General features: G+C 37.1%; 1 protein-coding gene across 8 annotated transcripts in view; it reads left to right on the top strand.

Annotated features, from left to right (window-relative positions):
- The window catches only part of nav1b (neuron navigator 1b), a 79961-nt gene that overhangs the window by 55171 nt on the left and 5080 nt on the right, over positions 1-19710 (top strand). For 4 of the 8 annotated variants that reach the window (XM_082136305.1, XM_082136300.1, XM_082136303.1 and 1 more), the window contains 18 exons: positions 77-126; positions 1335-1358; positions 1657-1734; positions 6712-6795; positions 8031-8142; positions 8260-8381; positions 9905-10065; positions 10165-10327; positions 11474-11648; positions 11755-11846; positions 12533-12628; positions 12710-12878; positions 14746-14981; positions 16002-16156; positions 16241-16312; positions 18509-18705; positions 18828-18946; positions 19040-19237. In XM_082136305.1, coding sequence (XP_081992431.1) covers positions 77-126; positions 1335-1358; positions 1657-1734; positions 6712-6795; positions 8031-8142; positions 8260-8381; positions 9905-10065; positions 10165-10327; positions 11474-11648; positions 11755-11846; positions 12533-12628; positions 12710-12878; positions 14746-14981; positions 16002-16156; positions 16241-16312; positions 18509-18705; positions 18828-18946; positions 19040-19237 — 2303 coding nt within the window. Of the gene's footprint in view, positions 1-76; positions 127-1334; positions 1359-1656; positions 1735-6711; positions 6796-7293; positions 7330-8030; positions 8143-8259; positions 8382-9904; positions 10066-10164; positions 10328-11473; positions 11649-11754; positions 11847-12532; positions 12629-12709; positions 12879-14745; positions 14982-16001; positions 16157-16240; positions 16313-18508; positions 18706-18827; positions 18947-19039; positions 19238-19710 lie in introns of all 8 variants that reach the window. The other 4 variants (XM_082136301.1, XM_082136298.1, XM_082136302.1 and 1 more) reach the window with 2 other exon arrangements.

Raw genomic sequence — 19710 nt, 5'->3', positions numbered from 1 at the left:
AGTAATTGGTTGCAAACAGCGTTTCATGTTGACTTCAGTTATAAAGCAAAAATGCATTGTGTTCTCTCTCTCTCAGTTCATGGATCTGTGCTGTCTCTGGCCTCAAATGCCTCATCCAACTATTCTGTGAGTAGAAACTTATGAGGATGTTGAAATTGGGTTGATTTCTGTATGTGTTCAAATGATGATGTTGAATGGTGTTTAGATCCTCTATTGGTCAGTTTTTTTTTTTGTGGCTAAAATAGAAAAAGAAAAATTCCCAGCTCAAAGTTCATCAACCTTGAACTTTATTATCTAGATAAATCTGAAAATTCTACACATTCATATTCTTATGAATGAAATTGGATGGAGCACAAAATCTGATCTGACTGGCCCTTTAAATCTTGCAGTTTCTCTTAAAGGGATAGTTCACAGAAAAATGAAAATTGTGTCATCATCTACTCCCTCATGTCGTTCCAAACCCGTAGGACTTTCGTTCATCTTCTAAACACAAATTAAGATATTTTTTATCAAATCTGAGTGATTTCTGTCCCTCCATTGACAGCTACACAACTACCACTTTGAAACTTAAAAAAGTTCAGTAAGAGATTGTAAAACTAATCCATATGAATTGAGCGGTTTAGTCCAAATTTTCTGAAGAGACTCGATCGCTTTATATGATAAACAGATTTAATTTAGGCTTTTATTCACATATAAACATTCATCAACTCACATATCAGTAATGATAAACAGAAGCTCAAGCATGTTCACTTGATGTGTGAGAACCAATGAGGTTCATTCTCGTGTTACGCATCACGTTTGAGCTTCTGTAAGAACCAATGAGGTTCATTCTCGTGTTACGCATCACGTTTGAGCTTCTGTAAGAACCAATGAGGTTCATTCTCATGTTTCGCATCACGTTTGAGCATCTGTAAGAACCAATGAGGTTCATTCTCGAGTTACGCATCACGTTTGAGCTTCTGATGTGTGAGTTGATAAATGTTTATGTGAATAAAAGCCTGAGTTCAATCTGTTCATCATATAAAGTGATCATTTCTCTTTAGAATATTTGGGCTAAACCTTCTCTTTATTAATTTTTTTGAAGCTTCAAAGTGGTAGTTGCAGAGCTGTCTCTGGAGGGACAGAAATCATTCAGATTTCATTAAAAAGATCTTCATTTGTGATCTGAAGATGAATGAAAGTCTTATGGGTTTGGAACGACACGAGGGGGAGTAAATGATGGCATTTTTTGGTTGAGCTATCCCTTTAACGCGCAGGCTTTTTCTCCTCTCTCTTTCCTGTCCTTGCTCACCTTTCTTGGTCTTTATCTCCATTTCTGTGTCATGCACTCTCAGACTGAAGAGAGAATTCAAGGAGAGGTAAGACTTGTCTTATGACGCTGTTGTCAGCTTGTCCTTATCCTTTGTTTCCTCTTATTTTCTGCTCAAGATATAAAACATTCATATTCACGTTTGATAGTCTGATGATCCACACTGCAACTCATTCTGGCCAAGAACCAGACATGTAAAACAACCATTTATAGTTGACTTTTTTAAGTGACGTGATTCTTATACTAATTTCAGTTCATTTTATGCTTAAACCATCTTTTGCTGACCATAAATATCTGTGTTTTGAAAGTACTTTAGTGCTAAATATGAATTTTTTTTTCCATCTCAGCAAATCCGGATACTGAGGCGTGAGCTCGAGTCGTCTCAGGATAAAGTGGCCAGCCTGACCACCCAACTCTCTGCAAATGTACGTGCAAACACACACTATTATACACACAATTGCAGATTTTTTAAAATGAGGGTTATTTCACTGCATTCTATTTTCTTGGTATTATTTTCAATTAATACATTTACAATTAAGATCTCATAATTTTTTTTTATATTATTCATTGAAAATTTTAAAATGTTGTTTTATTTCATATTTATATTATTACATTTTATATCATACAAGTCACATTTATTGTGTCGAAATAGCTATAGCAATTTTGAGTCTTTATACGTACTTAAAGGGATAGTTCACCCAAAAATGAAAATTCTGTCATTAATTACTCACCTTCACGTCGGTCCTAACCAGTAAGACTTTCGTTCATCTTCAGATCACAAATGAAGATATTTTTGATGAAATCTGAGAGATTTCTGTCCCTCCATTGACAACCACGCAACTACCACTTTGACGCTTCAAAAAGTTCAGTGAGAGATCGTAAAACTAATATGAATTGAGTGGTTTAGTCTAAATTTTCTGAAGAGACTCGATCGCTCTATATGATTAACAGATTTAATTCGGGCTTTTATTCACATTTAAACATCCATCAATCAAAAATATCTTCATTTGTGATCCGAAGATGAACGGAAGTCTTACGGGTTTGGAACGACATGAAGGTGAGTAATTAATGACAGAATTTAAATATTTGGTTGAACTATCCATTTAAATATCCATAATATATTGTCATAGCTGTTTGTTTATCAGACACTCTGTCATGTCAGTGACATCACCGGCATTTCTACATTCTACCCCTTTGCTAAACTTTTCAATAATCATTGCTTGTTTCCCCAGTCAACCCAGGATTATTAGTTCATTAATGAGCGTTGCCATGCAATGTTGATCTTTATAATCACACTATTCCTAGTGTTTTAAATCCCGCTGTCTCTGGTGTCAATAATTGATCACTTCTCACGGCAAACTCCCACTAACCTGCTTTTCAGCTCCCCCTGCACTGATCTGCTGCTTCAGCAATACAGTCACACACTGTAGTGACGCTCACATGAGGACAGGATTAGTTTTCCCAGGGTGATTCCAACAGGATTAAAATCACAAAGTACATCTATAAAGCATGAATTTACCAAATCACCTCAGGGAAAAGTAGTCCTGTCTGAGTAGGGCTCTACATTGTGCTTTAAATGTGTGGAAACCGAAGGTGAGAATGCACCTGTAAATCCCCTCCAGAGGGCCCTGATTTCTGATCCCGGTGCATATATGAGTGTGTGTGTGTGGGATGGAGAGTTGTGGCCCTATAGTCCTAACAGCGCTCTCCCTCTCTCCCTGGCTGATGTCCTCTCCGGCCTCTGGTGACGGACTGGTTCCTGGGGTTTCTGGCTGTTGCAGGCAGGCCAGGTTTGTTGGACTGTCACTCGCTGTTGCATGTGTGTGTGTGTGTGTGCTTCTCGAAGGCCTCCCTGCCCTTAGTGTGGCGCTGACTGATGATGTGAAGTAGGGCTGGGTGCAAAATATCGATTTCTCGATTTTAATCGATTCTCATTTTCATGAACTGATATCGATTCCTAAATCACAAGAATCGATATTTTAGTCTATGCTGTTTTCAGATGATGAATGAACAGAACATTGTAACACGTCTCCCATCCAATAAGTCGCAATAAGCTTTGTTATTTTTGAAATGCGTCTGAAATCAAGTACTTCCCTACTATATATAGGTGTATATGTATATATGCGTAAAACAGTAGAAAAAAGTCCCCGGATGTCCTACTACTACCGCTGAAATTCTGAAGTGCGCATTCGATGGACACTTTACTGTCCCGTGATAATATGTTGATTGTAGCCAAGTTTTTATTTACACAAATGTAGATTTGTTAAAGTTTCTCCATGTTTTGAGGCATTTCATTTTATTTATTTTTAATCCTTAAAACAATTAAAAAAGATGAGTGCCTTAAAAGTCTCTAAATTACTGGCAACATACAGTACATGGATTAACCCCCCTGAAATTATATTCAATTTAATCTGTGAGTGATATAATTTGCCTTACATGTTTTGGTATTATTTTCATTTTTATTTATTTATTTGTAACGGGAATGAACGCGAATGCATCTCTTCACTGGGTTGTACTGTTATTTCATGTGTTTTTTGGATTGTTCTGCTGACGAAACACTGCAAAAATATCTATTATTTCAGTAGACAAAAAAAAAAAAAACAGACCATATGAGCTGTGGAAATTTATATGTGATCTAGGAGCTTTATACCGCTTTTATAGCGGATGCCATTGAAAACACGGTAAGTCTATCCCTCAGAGCCTCACTCTCATACCTGAATAAGGTCTATATGTCACGTAATGTCACATTAAGTTTGGTAAAAAGATAACTAATTTTGCTAAATATATGCACCATGTTACATATTCATTATATGTTCTTCATTATTTAATGTATGTTTGAAGAAATCCGTCAAGTTTTTATGACAGCCACCATTCAAATGTTTATAATAAAAAAAAACGAATTGGAGTAGAAACATAATTATGTAATTATAAAGTTAATATTATAACTTTATTATAAAAATCTTCCTTGTGTGTCATTTGTGTTTGTAAACAAATCAGTTAATATTAACCTTCAATATTATAGTAATGTAGTGCCAACTGACACCCAGTGTAGTTTATAACATTCGTTGAGATTTTTTTTTCATTGAGAAAATTTGCCATGTATTATTTATTTCCAAAAGAATTGATATTGAATCGAATTTAATCGGATTTAATCGGATTTAATCGGATAGAATTGCAAGCTTGTGAATCGAAATCGAATCGTGAAATTAGTGTCAATGCCCAGCCCTAATGTGAAGTGGAAGTTATTTGGGTTTGCTCTGTGGCTTTTTAGGGGTCATCTGACCTAATGCTGATGATGTCATAGTGTTGACCCTGTGTGCTGAAAGTGGGAACCGGAACCGCAAACACTGACATAATCACAAATCCACTAATTGAGGATTAAAAGTTGCATTTGCTCATTTGAACAAACCCATAACCCAGAGTATTCAATTTTGTGTGTGACTTGTATTGCATCATTTGTGCTTTGTATGTCCACCCAGAACACCTTTGAAACCACTTACAATACCCTAGCAACTGCTTAACAACCACCCAGAACACTCTAGCACAATGTGCTGACACACCTTAACAACCACATAGCAACACCCTGGAAACCATTCACAACAACCTAACACCATTTAGCAATGCTCTTGCAACCACTGAGCAACACCCTATTAACCACATAACAATGCCCTGGCAACCATTCATAACACCCTACCAACCACATAGCAAATCCAACACTCAAGCTGTGTCTGAAATCGCTCCCTATCCACTATATAGTGCACTATTTAGGGTGTCGGCCATTTTGTAGTGGTGTCCGAATTCTGAGTGAACGACATCATTCCCTACATTCGTTCACTACTTTTACCCACAATCCTCTCTGAATTCAAGTGTACATCCGATGTACACTTGCTGAGACACTATTTCCCACAATCCAACACGATAAGGCGATAGAGCGCGAATGAAAAATAAATATGACGGACGGCAACAATGTCACCATGGCAACGGCGCACGCGAGATAGAAAACAATCATTTGAAGGACACTTAACAATCATTTGACTGACTGGAAACCCCGCGAAAGTAATGAAAGTAATGTTTAAATAACGGAGGGTTTTTTTTGACAGTTTTATGTATGTATGTATTTATTTATTTATTTATTTATTTATTTATATACCGTTATATCTATATTTGAATAAACAATTGTGTTGTGTAGTGTTTTGTTCTCTTTTATTTTCACATATAAATGTAAAAAGTAAATAAATATGACAAGCAAGTCTTTTTTTTAAATCAAATAACGCAATAAACGTGAAAAATACATACATACAATTGTTACATACAATTCATACAGCCAAAAAAGGAAATATCAAAGATGGGTAAGTAATGTTTATGACGAAATTGTCCGAGCTCTCTGGCGCGTGATAATTATGACAGCGTCCGAATTCGCTCACTCATTTTCGTTCACTCTTTGCTGATGTAGTGCACTCAACTGCCATTCACTATGTAGGGATTAGTGAATGAGTGAACGAGTGAGCGGTTTCAGACACAGCTTCAGTGTCAAACATTTTCCTTTTTATGCCTTATATGGTAATGATCAAATCTTCCAGAATCTGGAGCAAGACTGCGCACTAGACTAGAGAGTAGAGATTTTTATTTCTGTGCCCCTGAGAGTACGGTCCCACATACATATGGGGGTAAAAAAAATACTCAGCACAAGCAAAAGAATAGCAAAACAGTGGCAACCTTCCATAACATCCTAACAACCACTTGGCAACCCTCTGGCAACCACTGAGAACACCTAAGCAATCACAGAGCAACACCCTGCTAACCACATAGCAACTATCCATAGCACCCTATCAACCAATGAGAAAACCCTGACAATTGCACAGCATACTATTAACATTTAGAACACCTTAGCAACCACATAGCAATGCCCTGGCAACCATCCATCCCACCCTAGACACTGCATAGCAAACCTTTAGCAACCATGAAAACATGCTATTGCAACCACCTAGAAACACCCTGGTAACCAGCCACAACAGCCTAGCATGACGTGGGAGAGTTTTTCCAGGAAATGTAAACGTGTAGTTGTGATGCAGTAGCATGCGGAGCCGGAGTCGGAGTGAGAAGCATGATGGATATTGTCTTTTTTATCAGGATGATTCCATAGTCTCGTTCACACACTCTCTCTTCTGTAGCGTGTGTGTGTCGTCATATGGCAACCTCATGTTTTTGTCAATTCCAGCCTGCAGGTCGTCCTCTATTCACCCTCCATCCATCCATCCATCCATTCATTTCAACAGCTGTTCTTGATTCCCGTCCTTTCCCGTCACTCCCGTCCAGATGGAGACACACACATCTGAGTGTGTGTGTTGTGTAATGATGCGTAGTGTACAGTATGTCAGACACTAACCTGTTCCTGTCTGCAGGCCAACCTGGTGGCGGCGTTTGAACAGAGCCTGGCCCTCATGACAGCACGACTACAGACTCTGTCGGTCACTTCTGAGCAGAAGGTCAGTTTACAGCAAGGCTTCAACTTTGGGGGGGGGGTATCTGGTCTTTTTATTTAAAGGAATTAAATGATTTAAAATGTGTTTAAGGGAATAAATAAATAAAAAGAATGTAGTTATTAAGTAGCCTCATCAATTTAAACTATTTGCAAATAATATGTAAGGAATAACTGACAATGGGCCGTTGAATTATTAGAAAAATAATGCATTAGTATTGATTCTGTATTATTTTCTAATAATTAAACGGTCCAGAGAACATTGTTCAGATGATGTATTTCAAGACATTTGTCAGGTTTTTGTCGTTAAAACGCTCCTGTGTGAAGGACTAATTACTTACGCATCTCATCCCACGCCTCCGTTGCTAATTCCAAAATGTCATTTTATAGCTAGTAACGGAGGCTTGAGGCTTTGATAGTAGACTAATGCAGTTACTAATGCAGTTATTAGAGAGAGAGAGATTAAGCGTGTGTAAATTACCTGAATCTGTGCGTCTCTCAACAGTGTTCGGGCAGCAGCGTCTCTACTAATAGCGAAACTGTAAGTTTATCTGCTTCAAGAACAGCGCCGTTATTATCTCGCTAGTGAGAAATGTCATGTAGCTTTTAAGTTGCTAAACTATTTTACTGATAAAAGCGCAGTGCTAACAACACATTTCTGTGTGAGTGTGTGTCCGTACTGTGTGTGTGCGTTTGAGCGGGAGAGAGAGACTATGTGGTTTACGTACATAATAAAACTTAATTTTGTGGGGGAAAAACATGGAAATAATTTGTTTTTATTCTATTGTTAACTATATTTATTTGCATGGTCAGTGTCGTTGTGAGTTTTGGTTCTTTTGCTGTTGTAGACTGTAAAAACCTTTTGAAATAACTGAAATCATTTGGCAAAGTGATATGTAACTGTAATGCGGTCAAGACCTGCTGGAACTACTTTAGCCGTGCGTTTCCCTGACAATAACTGCACACCTTAGAACGTTCGTCAGCCAATCAGAATCAAGCATTCAACAGCCCTGTATTATAATTTATTTTAAAATATGCATAAATGTACCTTTACCTGGAGTAATGAGGCTGAAAATTGAGCTTTGATCACAGATATAAATTACATTTTAAAAAAGATTTCTATAGAAATTAGTTATTTTAAATTGTAATAATATTTCACAATATCACAGTGTATTTTTGATCAAATAAACACAGCGTTGGTGAGTAAAGTTAAGTAAGTTTAACTTTGCCTTGTAATTTCAGGATTCTGAGCTACAGGACCTGAAGGAAACCATAGATATATTGAAGACCAAGAACACAGAAGCCCAGTCCCTCATGCAAGGGGCCCTCAGTACCGCCGACACCACACCCAAAGGTTTGGAAGTCTGAGTTCAGAATGATCAAGATGTTTTAATCTACAATATTATTTTGTATATTTACATGTAATCATTTCATGCATAAAGCGTGTGTTCTTCTTATATTTTTCTCCCAGAGCTGCAGATGGACCGGCAGAACTCGTCTGAGAGCATCTCCAGTCTGAACAGCATCACCAGTCACTCCAGCGCCGGCAGCCTGAAGGAACAGGAGGCCAAGAAGAAGAAGAAGAAGAGCTGGGTGAGGAGAAGGGAATACCAGTCCAGACTGGTCATTTATGGGATATGTCTATATACATTATGTCTAATGTATAGATGGCCTATTTAGTGCAGCCGGTTCAGTTGACCTGGTAGATCTTGTTCAAGCTGGTTATCCACCTTGTCTTTTACATAAGAGCGAACGTGGCCATTTGTAGCTTGAATGTGCGAGGCTTCCGATGTCATTTGCTTCATTATTGTAGCTGTACAAAAACAGTCTGTTATGCTGCTTGATATTGAAAACTAGTATTTGTGGTCATATTATTCAAATTTATTGTCATAATTATAAACACACTGTTTGGTAATTATAACGCAAATAGGTTTACCGTTTACTGCATTACTGTTATTCTTCTAGTTATTTACCTATAAGCGACAAATGAATCGAAATTGTTGCACATTCAAAGAAAATAGCTTATGAGTTGCAAAATAAGGTGGATCGCTGGTCCAGCAACAAACTCAAAACCAGTCTGTTTTGACTCCTTTACACACTTTATAAGCTCTTCATGAGTTCTCAGTTGGTCAGAATGCCATCATATGTAGCTACACACATACAACGAGTGCATTTATCCCAGAACACAGCATTGTTTTGATGTTCTGTAAGTTCTATTGCGAAATATACATCATAAAAGCCGACCAATCAGGTTGTGAACATATCCCAATGTCTTTAGGTTCAGTATCTTTAGGTTCAGTGTTAAAAATGCTATATTATTTTGCTGTCATCATGGGAACAGCACTGTTTCAACATTGCAACTGAGTATGACTGTGATCTCTTTCCTATGCTTCCCTGCTCCCTATTTTAAAGGTCTACGAGGTGAGTAATGTACCCAGCCCACCCCATCCCATCCGCATCCGCATCCATCACAAACACATCAGCATCTAAAGAAACAATCAATATCTTCATCGTTTATGTATTTTATGGACATAAACTCAGTCAATAATTCAGAAAATTATGCTTTCAGGTTTAGAATCTGCCATATTTAAAGGATGAATGTGTGTTTCAGTAGTATGCAATACAATATACAATTATTAGACATATTGACTGAAAATCTTAGCACATGATGATCCAAGTGTCCTACTACTCTCCATCACTTCATGCATTCTTCAACTGGTTGATTTGTGCTTTGTGAATAACACTGTCATAACTAATGCCTGAGACAAGCATCACTTCTACTGTGAGCTTTTGCAGGGTAAACACCATATTATTAATATACTATTTATTTAATTCATTTTAGTTTAGTTAACAACAACGACACTGCTGAGAAATACACATGCATTCAGTTCGATATACTGTACTAATGCTAGTTAAATGCTTTGCTTGAAAACAAAGAGCAAAAAATTATTCTTAAGAGTCTTAATGCATATGGCATCACAAACACTTCAAATCATATCCATGCCTGTCATGAATCCAGTGCATCTACTACTCTAACACTTAATATTTGTTTTTAAAGACAGACTCAATATAAATGAGATGCTTTTGTTAAACTTTGATTTCTCCTCTACATGTAGTTGCGGAGCTCCTTCAACAAGGCCTTCAGTAAAAAGGGTTCCAAAGCTCCATACGCAGATATAGAGGAGATTGCAACCCCGGTCACATCCGCCCCATCTTCACCCAAAATACACCATAATGTGGACAATGTCCCCGCAAAGGCCTCAACTTCAACATTAGGGTAGGACATGCAACGGTTGCCACATTATGAACACCATGTCTTAAGAGATGATTTGAATTATACATCATGTTATGTAAGCTTTACTGGTGTTTACGGCAGATCGTGCGAAGGGCCTGAGGAGACTGAGCAAGAAGAGAAAGTGGTGTCAGTGTTACGCACTGAACTGTGGGAGAAAGAGCGCAAGCTGACGGACATCCGTTTGGAGGCTCTGAGCTCCGCACATCAGCTGGAGCAGCTTCAGGAGGCCATGACCAACATGCAGGTGTGTGTGTGTGTGTGTGTGTGTGTGTGTGTGTGTGTGTGGAGGCTCTGAGCTCCGCACATCAGCTGGAGCAGCTTCAGGAGGCCATGACCAACATGCAGGTGTGTGTGTGTGTGTGTGTGTGTGTGTGTGTGTGTGTGTGTGTGGAGGCTCTGAGCTCCGCACATCAGCTGGAGCAGCTTCAGGAGGCCATGACCAACATGCAGGTGTGTGTGTGTGTGTGTGTGTGTGTGTGTGTGTGTGTGTGTGTGTGTGTGTGGAGGCTCTGAGCTCCGCACATCAGCTGGAGCAGCTTCAGGAGGCCATGACCAACATGCAGGTGTGTGTGTGTGTGTGTGATCCGATCCGAGTCTTTGAATACTGAGTATCTGCCGATACAGAGTCACAAACTAATAGAGTTTCTAAGGGGTCAAATGTAGAAAAAGGAGCATGATTTCAGTTAGGGGAAGAGCTTTTGGCTTGTCTCCTGAGGCCACAAGAGGGCGCAATGAGCAAAATATTAATGCACTGCATTCAATTGTTTATTCAAAGCAATGAAATAACATGACTTAATGTTTATAAATCAAATATAATTTCGTAATTTGCATAAACAGCTATGAACAAAACAGCATCTTGTATTTATGCATAGATTAATACAAAGAGACGAAGCACCGATCACACAAAGAACAGTTTTGCTTTTAAAAACATGAGATGCAGTGGAATGAGAAGTTCTTTTAACTTTACATAACTTTCTAAACATGCGGCTCTAGTTTAATGGTCAAAGATGTCCGTCAAGCACCAGTTTGCATAGAAAGCAATGGAAAAGCAGCTCAGATAAGGCATTCTGTGTGAACGGTTTGGTTCGGGTTTTGACGTAACGAAGATCTTCTCTGCATTGAGCTTCTCTATTTCTGCAGTGTTTTGAATGAACAATGTAGCAGCATCGCATCAAGTGGGTTCAACTGGATAGACTAAGAAAAACAGTAAAACACTCAAGTCTTACATCATCAGCGCATCTCATATATACAACCTGTCACTCACATGAGATATCAAATGAGGAAACAATCAAAAATCCCAAAAAATTTTCCTTGTTTAAAAAGCTGTTTAATTATGTCACAGTAGGGAAGAAAAAATGACTGCAACTTCCCTCAATAAATGCATTGTCAGGTTACGGTAGAAAACCTGAAGGCGGAGAACGACCAGCTGAAGACGGGTGGCCCCTCCTCCAGACCCCCAAGCTCCGCCTCTCAATCCTCAGGCCTCGGCTCATTGGGCGTCTCATCACCACGACAATCTGTATCATCTTTCAGCAAAACTTCAGGACAGAATGAGCCTTACCCAGGTGACACATTCTTACACACACACACTTCATGCTCAAAATGTGGATTTTTCACATCAATTCGGCCTTAAATTCTGAACTCTTACTTTAATATCTCTTCATCTCATAGATGTCTTTCAAAGCCCCACCACAACTTTGCAGAAGGACGAAAGTCTCGTCAGAGTGTTGATTCGCATACCCAATCAGCACTTATTCAAAGACGTGAGTGCTTTACACGAGCATCTTTCATACTGGTGAATCAGCAGCTCATATGCTGTACATTATAACGTGTGTACTTCAGATTCAAATTCTGATTGGACGAGCCACATACAGGACTGTACTGAAAATCATTGTTACATATGCCATTGCACTATTTTAATAATATTATAGTATTTATTAATATTTTGAAAGCTTTTATTTTTGTTTTCAATTTTAATTTGAGTTTTAGTCAATTTGTTATGTGCTTTTGTTTTTTTGTATTAGTTTTAAAAAAAAATTATATTCCTTTTTTAAAAAAATTTTTTTGAAGTGTTTTAGTTTAGGTACTTCACCGTATTTTAGTTAAGTTAGTTTCCAAAGCAACATTTCTAATTTTAGTTTAAGTTTTTAATCTAACATTTATATTTTATTTTATTTCAGTTTATGAAAAAAAAAAAAAAAAACTTTTAGTTATAACAAAAGTTGTGACATTTTAGGTATAACAAAGCTACTGAATACAATGTTATTGTTTGTTATATTTTTATAATGTTGTAAAATAGTGTTTAACAAAATAAATAAATATATATATATTTTTTTTATATTTAAAAATGAAAAATTAATATTTTATATAATTATTTAAATAAATGTGTTGTTTCACTAACCATAAACAACCTTCTGCCCTGCTCTAACGTTTTAAACCTCATTCACAGGAGGTGAAACAGCTGGAGTTCTTCATCGGCACGGTTAAAATCAGCGGGCGGACAGACTGGTTTTCTCTAGACTCTGCAGTTATCCAGGCTTTTAAAGTGAGTGTCTACAGTCTTCTGAGGGTCAACACACATGAAATAAAACATGCACATGCTTCTCCTCTCGCTGTGTCTCTGCAGGAGTATTTATCGGTGGTGGACCCGAGCTCCAGTCTCGGCCTCTCTCAGGACTCCATCTACAGCTACAGCCTCAGTCATCTGAAGAGGGTTCTGGGAGCTCATCCACCCGAGACTCCACCAGTGCGCCTCTCCACCACAGGCTCCTCCTGCATCAGCGTCGCCCTGAAAGGTCAGTGTGGGGAACAATGAAACGTACATGTTAAGTCTAATACTGGTCCTGTACTGTCGGTATAAAGGCACATGAATGTTTGATGAACTGAATGCTATTAAATAAATAAATAAATATATATATATATATATATAATAATTTTTTTATATATATTTTTTTTTTATATATATATACATATTTATGCATACATATACACACATATATATTTACAAACTTTATTGTTAGATGTGATTACCGGTAATCGATTTGACAGCACAAATAAATATAAATATAGTGTGTGTGTGTAGTAATTATAATAATAATAATTTAATAATAATTTACAGGAAATATAATCTTAATTGGGGACTAGTATCTATATATATATATATACATTTATTTATTTATTTTTTACATGGATTTTCACCCCCCAAATAGTATACATTTATTTATATATATATATATATATATATATATATATATATATATATATATATATATATATATTATTATTATATTATTATATTATTATTATTATTATTATATACTTTTTTTTTTACATGCATTTTTTTTCTTAAAAAGTATAAAAAGAATTCCCTCATCCAACATTTTTCCATATTATATGCTTACAATTGCTTACTGCTCGCAAGTAGTTTGAAATGATTTGTTTCTTTTAATTCCTTTTATAACTGTTTTAATTTCCCTTGCTTTTATTTTGTGCTTATTTTCTATGCAAAGCACTTTGAATGGCCGTAGTGTGGTATTTTAATTCCTTTCTGTAAAGCATTATGAATAACTGTTTTAATTTTCCTTGCTTTTATTTTGTGCTTATTTTTATTCCTTTCTAAAGCACTTTGAATTGCCATAGTGTATGAAATGTGCTATATAAATAAACTTGCCTTGCCTTGCCTTTTCTCTGACACTATCTTTCAGTATTTTTTCCATTTGAGCTTCAAGCCATTATTTTCAGATTTCCATCTTCAATAACCATCAACAAAGAATGCAAATACCCACAGGCAAACACTGCAGTGTAAATGATGCTTATATCTGTCTCAGCTGTGGCTGATGAGGGTTTTTTCATAGCTCACATCACCAGAGAAGAGCAATATACTGCTAATGTTTCACACTAATAGCAGCCAGCAGGACGTGTGATTGGTCCACGGCCCACCCAGAACACTACCGCCCTCCCCCAATCCCATCATTCCAATCCCGAGCTCTCAGGTCTGATATATGACCCTGGGTATTGGGGTCGTTACCCAGACTCCTCAGGGCTTGGTCTAGGTGTTATTTTAAGCGCTGGCTGCGACTCTGCGTTGTTTATTGAGGCCGTGTGATGCCATAGCCCACCCAGACAAATGAAAATAATGCAATTTGACTGTTCTCTCGGGTAGAAAACGTGAATTCTGGGTGCGATTTCACCCTACTTCACATACATTTTTAAGATTTAAAAACTAGACTATATTTTAAGCATTAGAGCATTTATAACAAATTAATGCACAAGATTAAAGGGATAGTTCACCCAAAAAATTAACATTTTGTCATAATTTATTCACCCTCAAGTTGTTCCAAGTTGAGTTTCTTTCTTCTGTTGAACACAAAAGAAGATATTTTGAAAAATGTCAGTAACCAGACAGTTGTTGGACCCCATTGACTTCCATAGTAGGAAAAAAAATATTATTGAAATATGGAACCCCTTTTACATATGAAATAAAACACTTATAAAGAGCTTTCTTTTGAAACTTGGCATTGCAAATAGTTTTTGTATGACATATTGCTTGTAAATATTCCTCATTTGTCACTATTACAAAAGACTAATTGTAAATGTAATGTAAAACCTGTATGTATATTGTACTGTCCTTAATATTTCACGCACTGTTGTCCCTGAATGCAGGACTGAAGGAGAAGTGTGTGGACGTTCTAGTGTTCGAGACGCTCATCCCGAAGCCCATGATGCAGCATTACATCAGCCTGTTGCTCAAGCACCGGCGGCTGATCTTATCGGGTCCCAGCGGCACAGGGAAGACCTACCTCACCTATCGCCTCGCTGAGTACCTGGTGGAGCGCAGCGCTCGAGAGCTCACGCCTGCCATCGCTGCCACCTTCAACATGCACCGCCAGTCCTGCAAGGTAAAGAGGCAGAGCAACCAACATACAGTATATACAAAACATTCATATTCTTCATACCTCTGATAACAGATCACTCTAAATTGTAATGTGGACTTTGAAATGATGTGAATTGTGAAAAGCGCTATACACATAAATGTGAATTGAACTAAATTTATAAATGCTATTTTTGGTCATCATGCTTAAGACAATTAGGGCCATATTTACTAACAGCTTGTGCAAGCACAAAACCCTCTTTTATCAGGATTTACTAAAGACACTCAGTGAAAAATTAGCGCTGAAAAGCCGAGGACAGGGTTATTTTTGCGACTGATCTTATTGCATATACATTTTTAGGAGTTTCCCTTTGAGACGTTCAACTTATGGGAGGAAAGTATTTAAATGAATCACACAGGATGATTTACTAAGGTTTGCGATTGTCAATTTACTGGTATTTGCGCCATTATTTATCGCCCAAAAAAGCACGTCTTAACCTGATCTGCTGAACTATTCACTCCCATCTGCACTTTTATGGGATTGCGCTCACGCTAATTTGCCCTGTTTAGCAAATCTGGCCCTTAATATTCAGTAATATTATTGATTTGACTACACTAACACTGTCGAATGAGGATAAAAGCTGAATTGTAGGCCTGATTTATAACTGAATTTAAACTCGTTTAATAATTGATTGACACTGAATTGAATTAACCCTGAACTAAATTGAGCTGAATAATGACACTATTGAAATAATGACACTATTCTCTCTAGAGCTGCTTTACAGCTGAAATTGAATTTGTTTCTTAATTGATGAACTTTGCACTGTTATTGAACTGAAATAACACTGAAATGAATTCAGCTGAATAAGGACAATATTGTCTTCTGTAGAGCTGCTTTACAGCTGAAATTGAATATGTTTTATAATTTATAAATGTAAACATTAACACTGTTATTGTCTTGTTTATCACTGTGAAGCTGCTTTGAAACAATCTGCATTGTTGTGACTCGACAACATCTCTTATTGTGTTTTGTCCCTTATCCCAAAAGGACCTTCAGCTCTATCTGTCCAATCTGGCCAATCAGATTGATCGAGAGAGCAGCACAGCCGAGATCCCATTGGTTGTCCTCTTGGATGATGTGCACGATCCAACATCCCTTAGTGAACTTGTTAATGGTGCTTTAACCTGTAAATATCACAAATGGTGAGTGTAACCTCTACACTCACATGACTAGTGGGGTTCCCAGTCACTTTAAAGGTGTTAAGAGCTGTTTTGTCTCTTTTTCAGTCCATATATAATAGGGACAACCAATCAGCCAGTGAAGATGACCCCTAACCATGGTCTACACCTCAGCTTCAGGTTGGTACTAACATGCACTCTACTACCAAAGGTCCTTTTCGCTTCTTATTGAGCGTCAGTGAGGAACAGCTGTGACGTGTTGCTCCGTCCTCTGGAAGATCATGTGCTTTTGTTTTGATTGTCACTTTGGGTGACACTAACATCTGCTTGCCTTCACACTACCTATATATACAGCACATGTATTCCTGATATTTATATTTTTATAGTGTTACAATATGTGTGATTTACTTACATAAATTATTTCAAATAATTTCACTTCAAATAAATGTTTCATGCTCATTTATAAGCAGGAGAATATAGAGTCAGCTGGTCATTCTTATTCTTATTCAAGATATTGATCATCCTGGCATGATTTATTTTTTCCACAATGACAGGCAGACTGTAAAATTTAAATTAAATTATAACTGGGTTTAATGTTATCAAATGGGGTATACATAAAGTTGCTAAAATGAATGTTTATTTGTGGAATATTTACTTGAGGTCCACTCAAACTGACACATGTATGATTTACTTTATTTTGATTAGTAATATTTATTATTATTTATTATTATATTATTTATTATATTTATTTTTGATTATTTATGATTTATATTACAGTTTGAGGTCGGTAAGATTTTTAAAATGTTTTTTAAAAAGAAATCTACGGAAGCCCTGAACCGCAACGTAAAAAAAAAAAAAAGTAAAAAAAAAAAAAATGTAAAAAAAAAAAAAAATGTAAAAAAAAAAAAAATGCTATCATTTCGAGATTAAAGTCGAAATGTTTCGAGATTAAAGTCGAAATGTTTCGAGATTAAAGTCGAAATCTTTCGAGATTAAAGTCGAAATCTTTCGAGATTAAAGTCGAAATCTTTCGAGATTAAAGTCGAAATCTTTCGAGATTAAAGTCGAAATCTTTCGAGAATAAAGTCTTCCGTAGAAGTTGTGTGTGTGCTTGCCGTTATTTCACATTGCCGCACAGGCATTCATGCGTGTGTGTGTGTGTAAATACATGCGCTTGTGAAGTCGAACTGCCGTCTATAATAGACACCGTACGTTCTGGATACATTTTAAGTGCATCATTCTGTATCCAATCATTTGGCCGGATCCCGTGATTTCCTCAAATATAATAACCACTGGTGGTTGAGGAAAGATTCCCTGAAATGATTGTAAAGCGCTTTTAAGTGTAGGCCTACAGTAGACATATGAAAGCGCTATATAAATGCCTCATTCATGCATTCATTCATTCATTCATAAAGCTGGATATCTTGATCCAGTCTGACAGTATATTTTATAAAGTCCTATAGCCTAATGTCATGTTGGTAGACCTGTAGAATATCCCTTTGTTGAAAGCCCAGATAAAAGTAAAAAGCTATTATTTTGTGTAGATCCAGTTTACACACACACACACACACACACACACACACACACACACGCACGTACACGCATGAATGCCTGTGCGGCAATGTGAAATAACGGCAAGCACACACACAACTTCTACGGAAGACTTTATTCTCGAAAGATTTCGACTTTAATCTCGAAACATTTCGACTTTAATCTCGAAACATTTCGACTTTAATCTCGAAACATTTCGACTTTAATCTCGAAACATTTCGACTTTAATCTCGAAACATTTCGACTTTAATCTCGAAACATTTCGACTTTAATCTCGAAACATTTCGACTTTAATCTCGAAACATTTCGACTTTAATCTCGAAACATTTCGACTTTAATCTCGAAATGATAGCATTTTTTTTTTACATATTTTTTATTTTATTTTTTTACGTAATTTTTTTTTTTTTTACGTAATTTTTTTTTTTTTTTACGTTGCGTTTCAGGGCTTCCGTAGAAATCTTACTGAATTAATTTAATTAAAAATATAAACAGTAATATTGTGAAATATTATTTCAACTTAAAATAGCCATTTTCTATGTGAATATATTTTTTCAAATGTAGTTTATTCCTGTGATCAAAGCTGAATTTTCAGCATCATTACTCCAGTCGTCAGTGTCACATGATCCTTCAGAAATCATTCTAAAATGATGATTTGCTGCTCAAGAAGCATTTCTGATTATTATCAGTGTTAAAAACAGTTGAGCTGCTTCATATTTTTGTGGAAACATCTTTACTGTCACTTTGATCAATTTAATGTGTCCTTGCTCAATAAAATATCTTACTGACCCCAAATGTTTGAACTTGTTATATATTTCCTCAATACAGGATGGTGATGTTTTCCAATAACGTCGAGCCGGCAAACGGGTTCCTGGTGCGTTACTTGCACAGAAAACTAATGGAGGCCGAGGATCCCAGGAGCATAAATAATGAAGATCTTCTGCGGGTTCTGGACTGGGTGCCCAGACTCTGGTACCACCTTCACACCTTCCTGGAAAAACACAGCACCTCTGATTTCCTCATTGGTAATTTTTATTATTATATCAATCGGCATCATATTGGATGAGAATGAAGTGGCATTTGTTTCAATAACAAGCTTGATGTGCCTAATAAAGTGAGTATTTGTGTCCAATCTGTGTTGCCGTAGGCCCCTGCTTCTTCCTGTCCTGCCCAGTTACAGTAGAGGAATTCCGCACGTGGTTTATTGATCTTTGGAATCACTCAATCATCCCATATCTGCAGGAAGGAGCCAAAGATGGCATTAAGGTGAGTCAAAGTATCCTAAACTTGACTGGAAAAATGTCAGTCACTTCCTAACTTGTTTTTATCCAGATTAAGTGTGAATGTGTGTATCTGCAGGTTCACGGGCAGAAGTCGGTGTGGGAGGATCCGGTGGAGTGGGTCAGAGGATCTCTACCCTGGCCGTCCGCTCAACAAGACCAGGCCAAGCTCTTCCATCTGCCCCCCCCGAGCACAGGCCCCGGCAGCCCCAGCCAGCCAGGAGAAGAGCGGACACATAAGGAGACGCCACCCAGCTCTGTGGACTCAGATCCACTGGTCAGTGCTGTGTCAGTGTGTGGATTAGGGCTGTCAGCATCATAAAACAATCATTTAAGTGCAGTATATACATTTAAAATGTATTATATACATATATGTGTCTTTTGTGTGTGAGCGCCACGTGTGTGTGTGTGTGTGTGTGGTCCTGGTAGCAAATGTTCCCACAAGGATTGTTATTCCAGAAATGTTTGTCCTTGTGGGGACATTTTTGATCCCCGTGAGGAAAACAGCCTATAAATCATACTAAATTATGTTTTTTGAAAATGTAAAAATGCAGAAAGTTTTCTGCAATGGGTAGGTTTAGGATTAGGGGTTTGAGTGTACAGTTTACATATATATACAGCTTATAAATCATACGTCCGCTCACACACTTAATATGAACGCTCATTATGAGTCAGTTCGTGCTCGACAATTTTTTAACTCATGCTTGACAAGATTAATAATGATAATATTTTTCTAACATAAGTTTTTAT

Source organism: Leuciscus leuciscus, assembly GCF_965113295.1.
Source record: "Leuciscus leuciscus genome assembly, chromosome: 14".
Taxonomy (NCBI): domain Eukaryota; kingdom Metazoa; phylum Chordata; class Actinopteri; order Cypriniformes; family Leuciscidae; genus Leuciscus; species Leuciscus leuciscus.
Note: the sequence above shows the minus strand (reverse complement) of the source record. Positions and strands in the feature narration are given on the sequence as shown.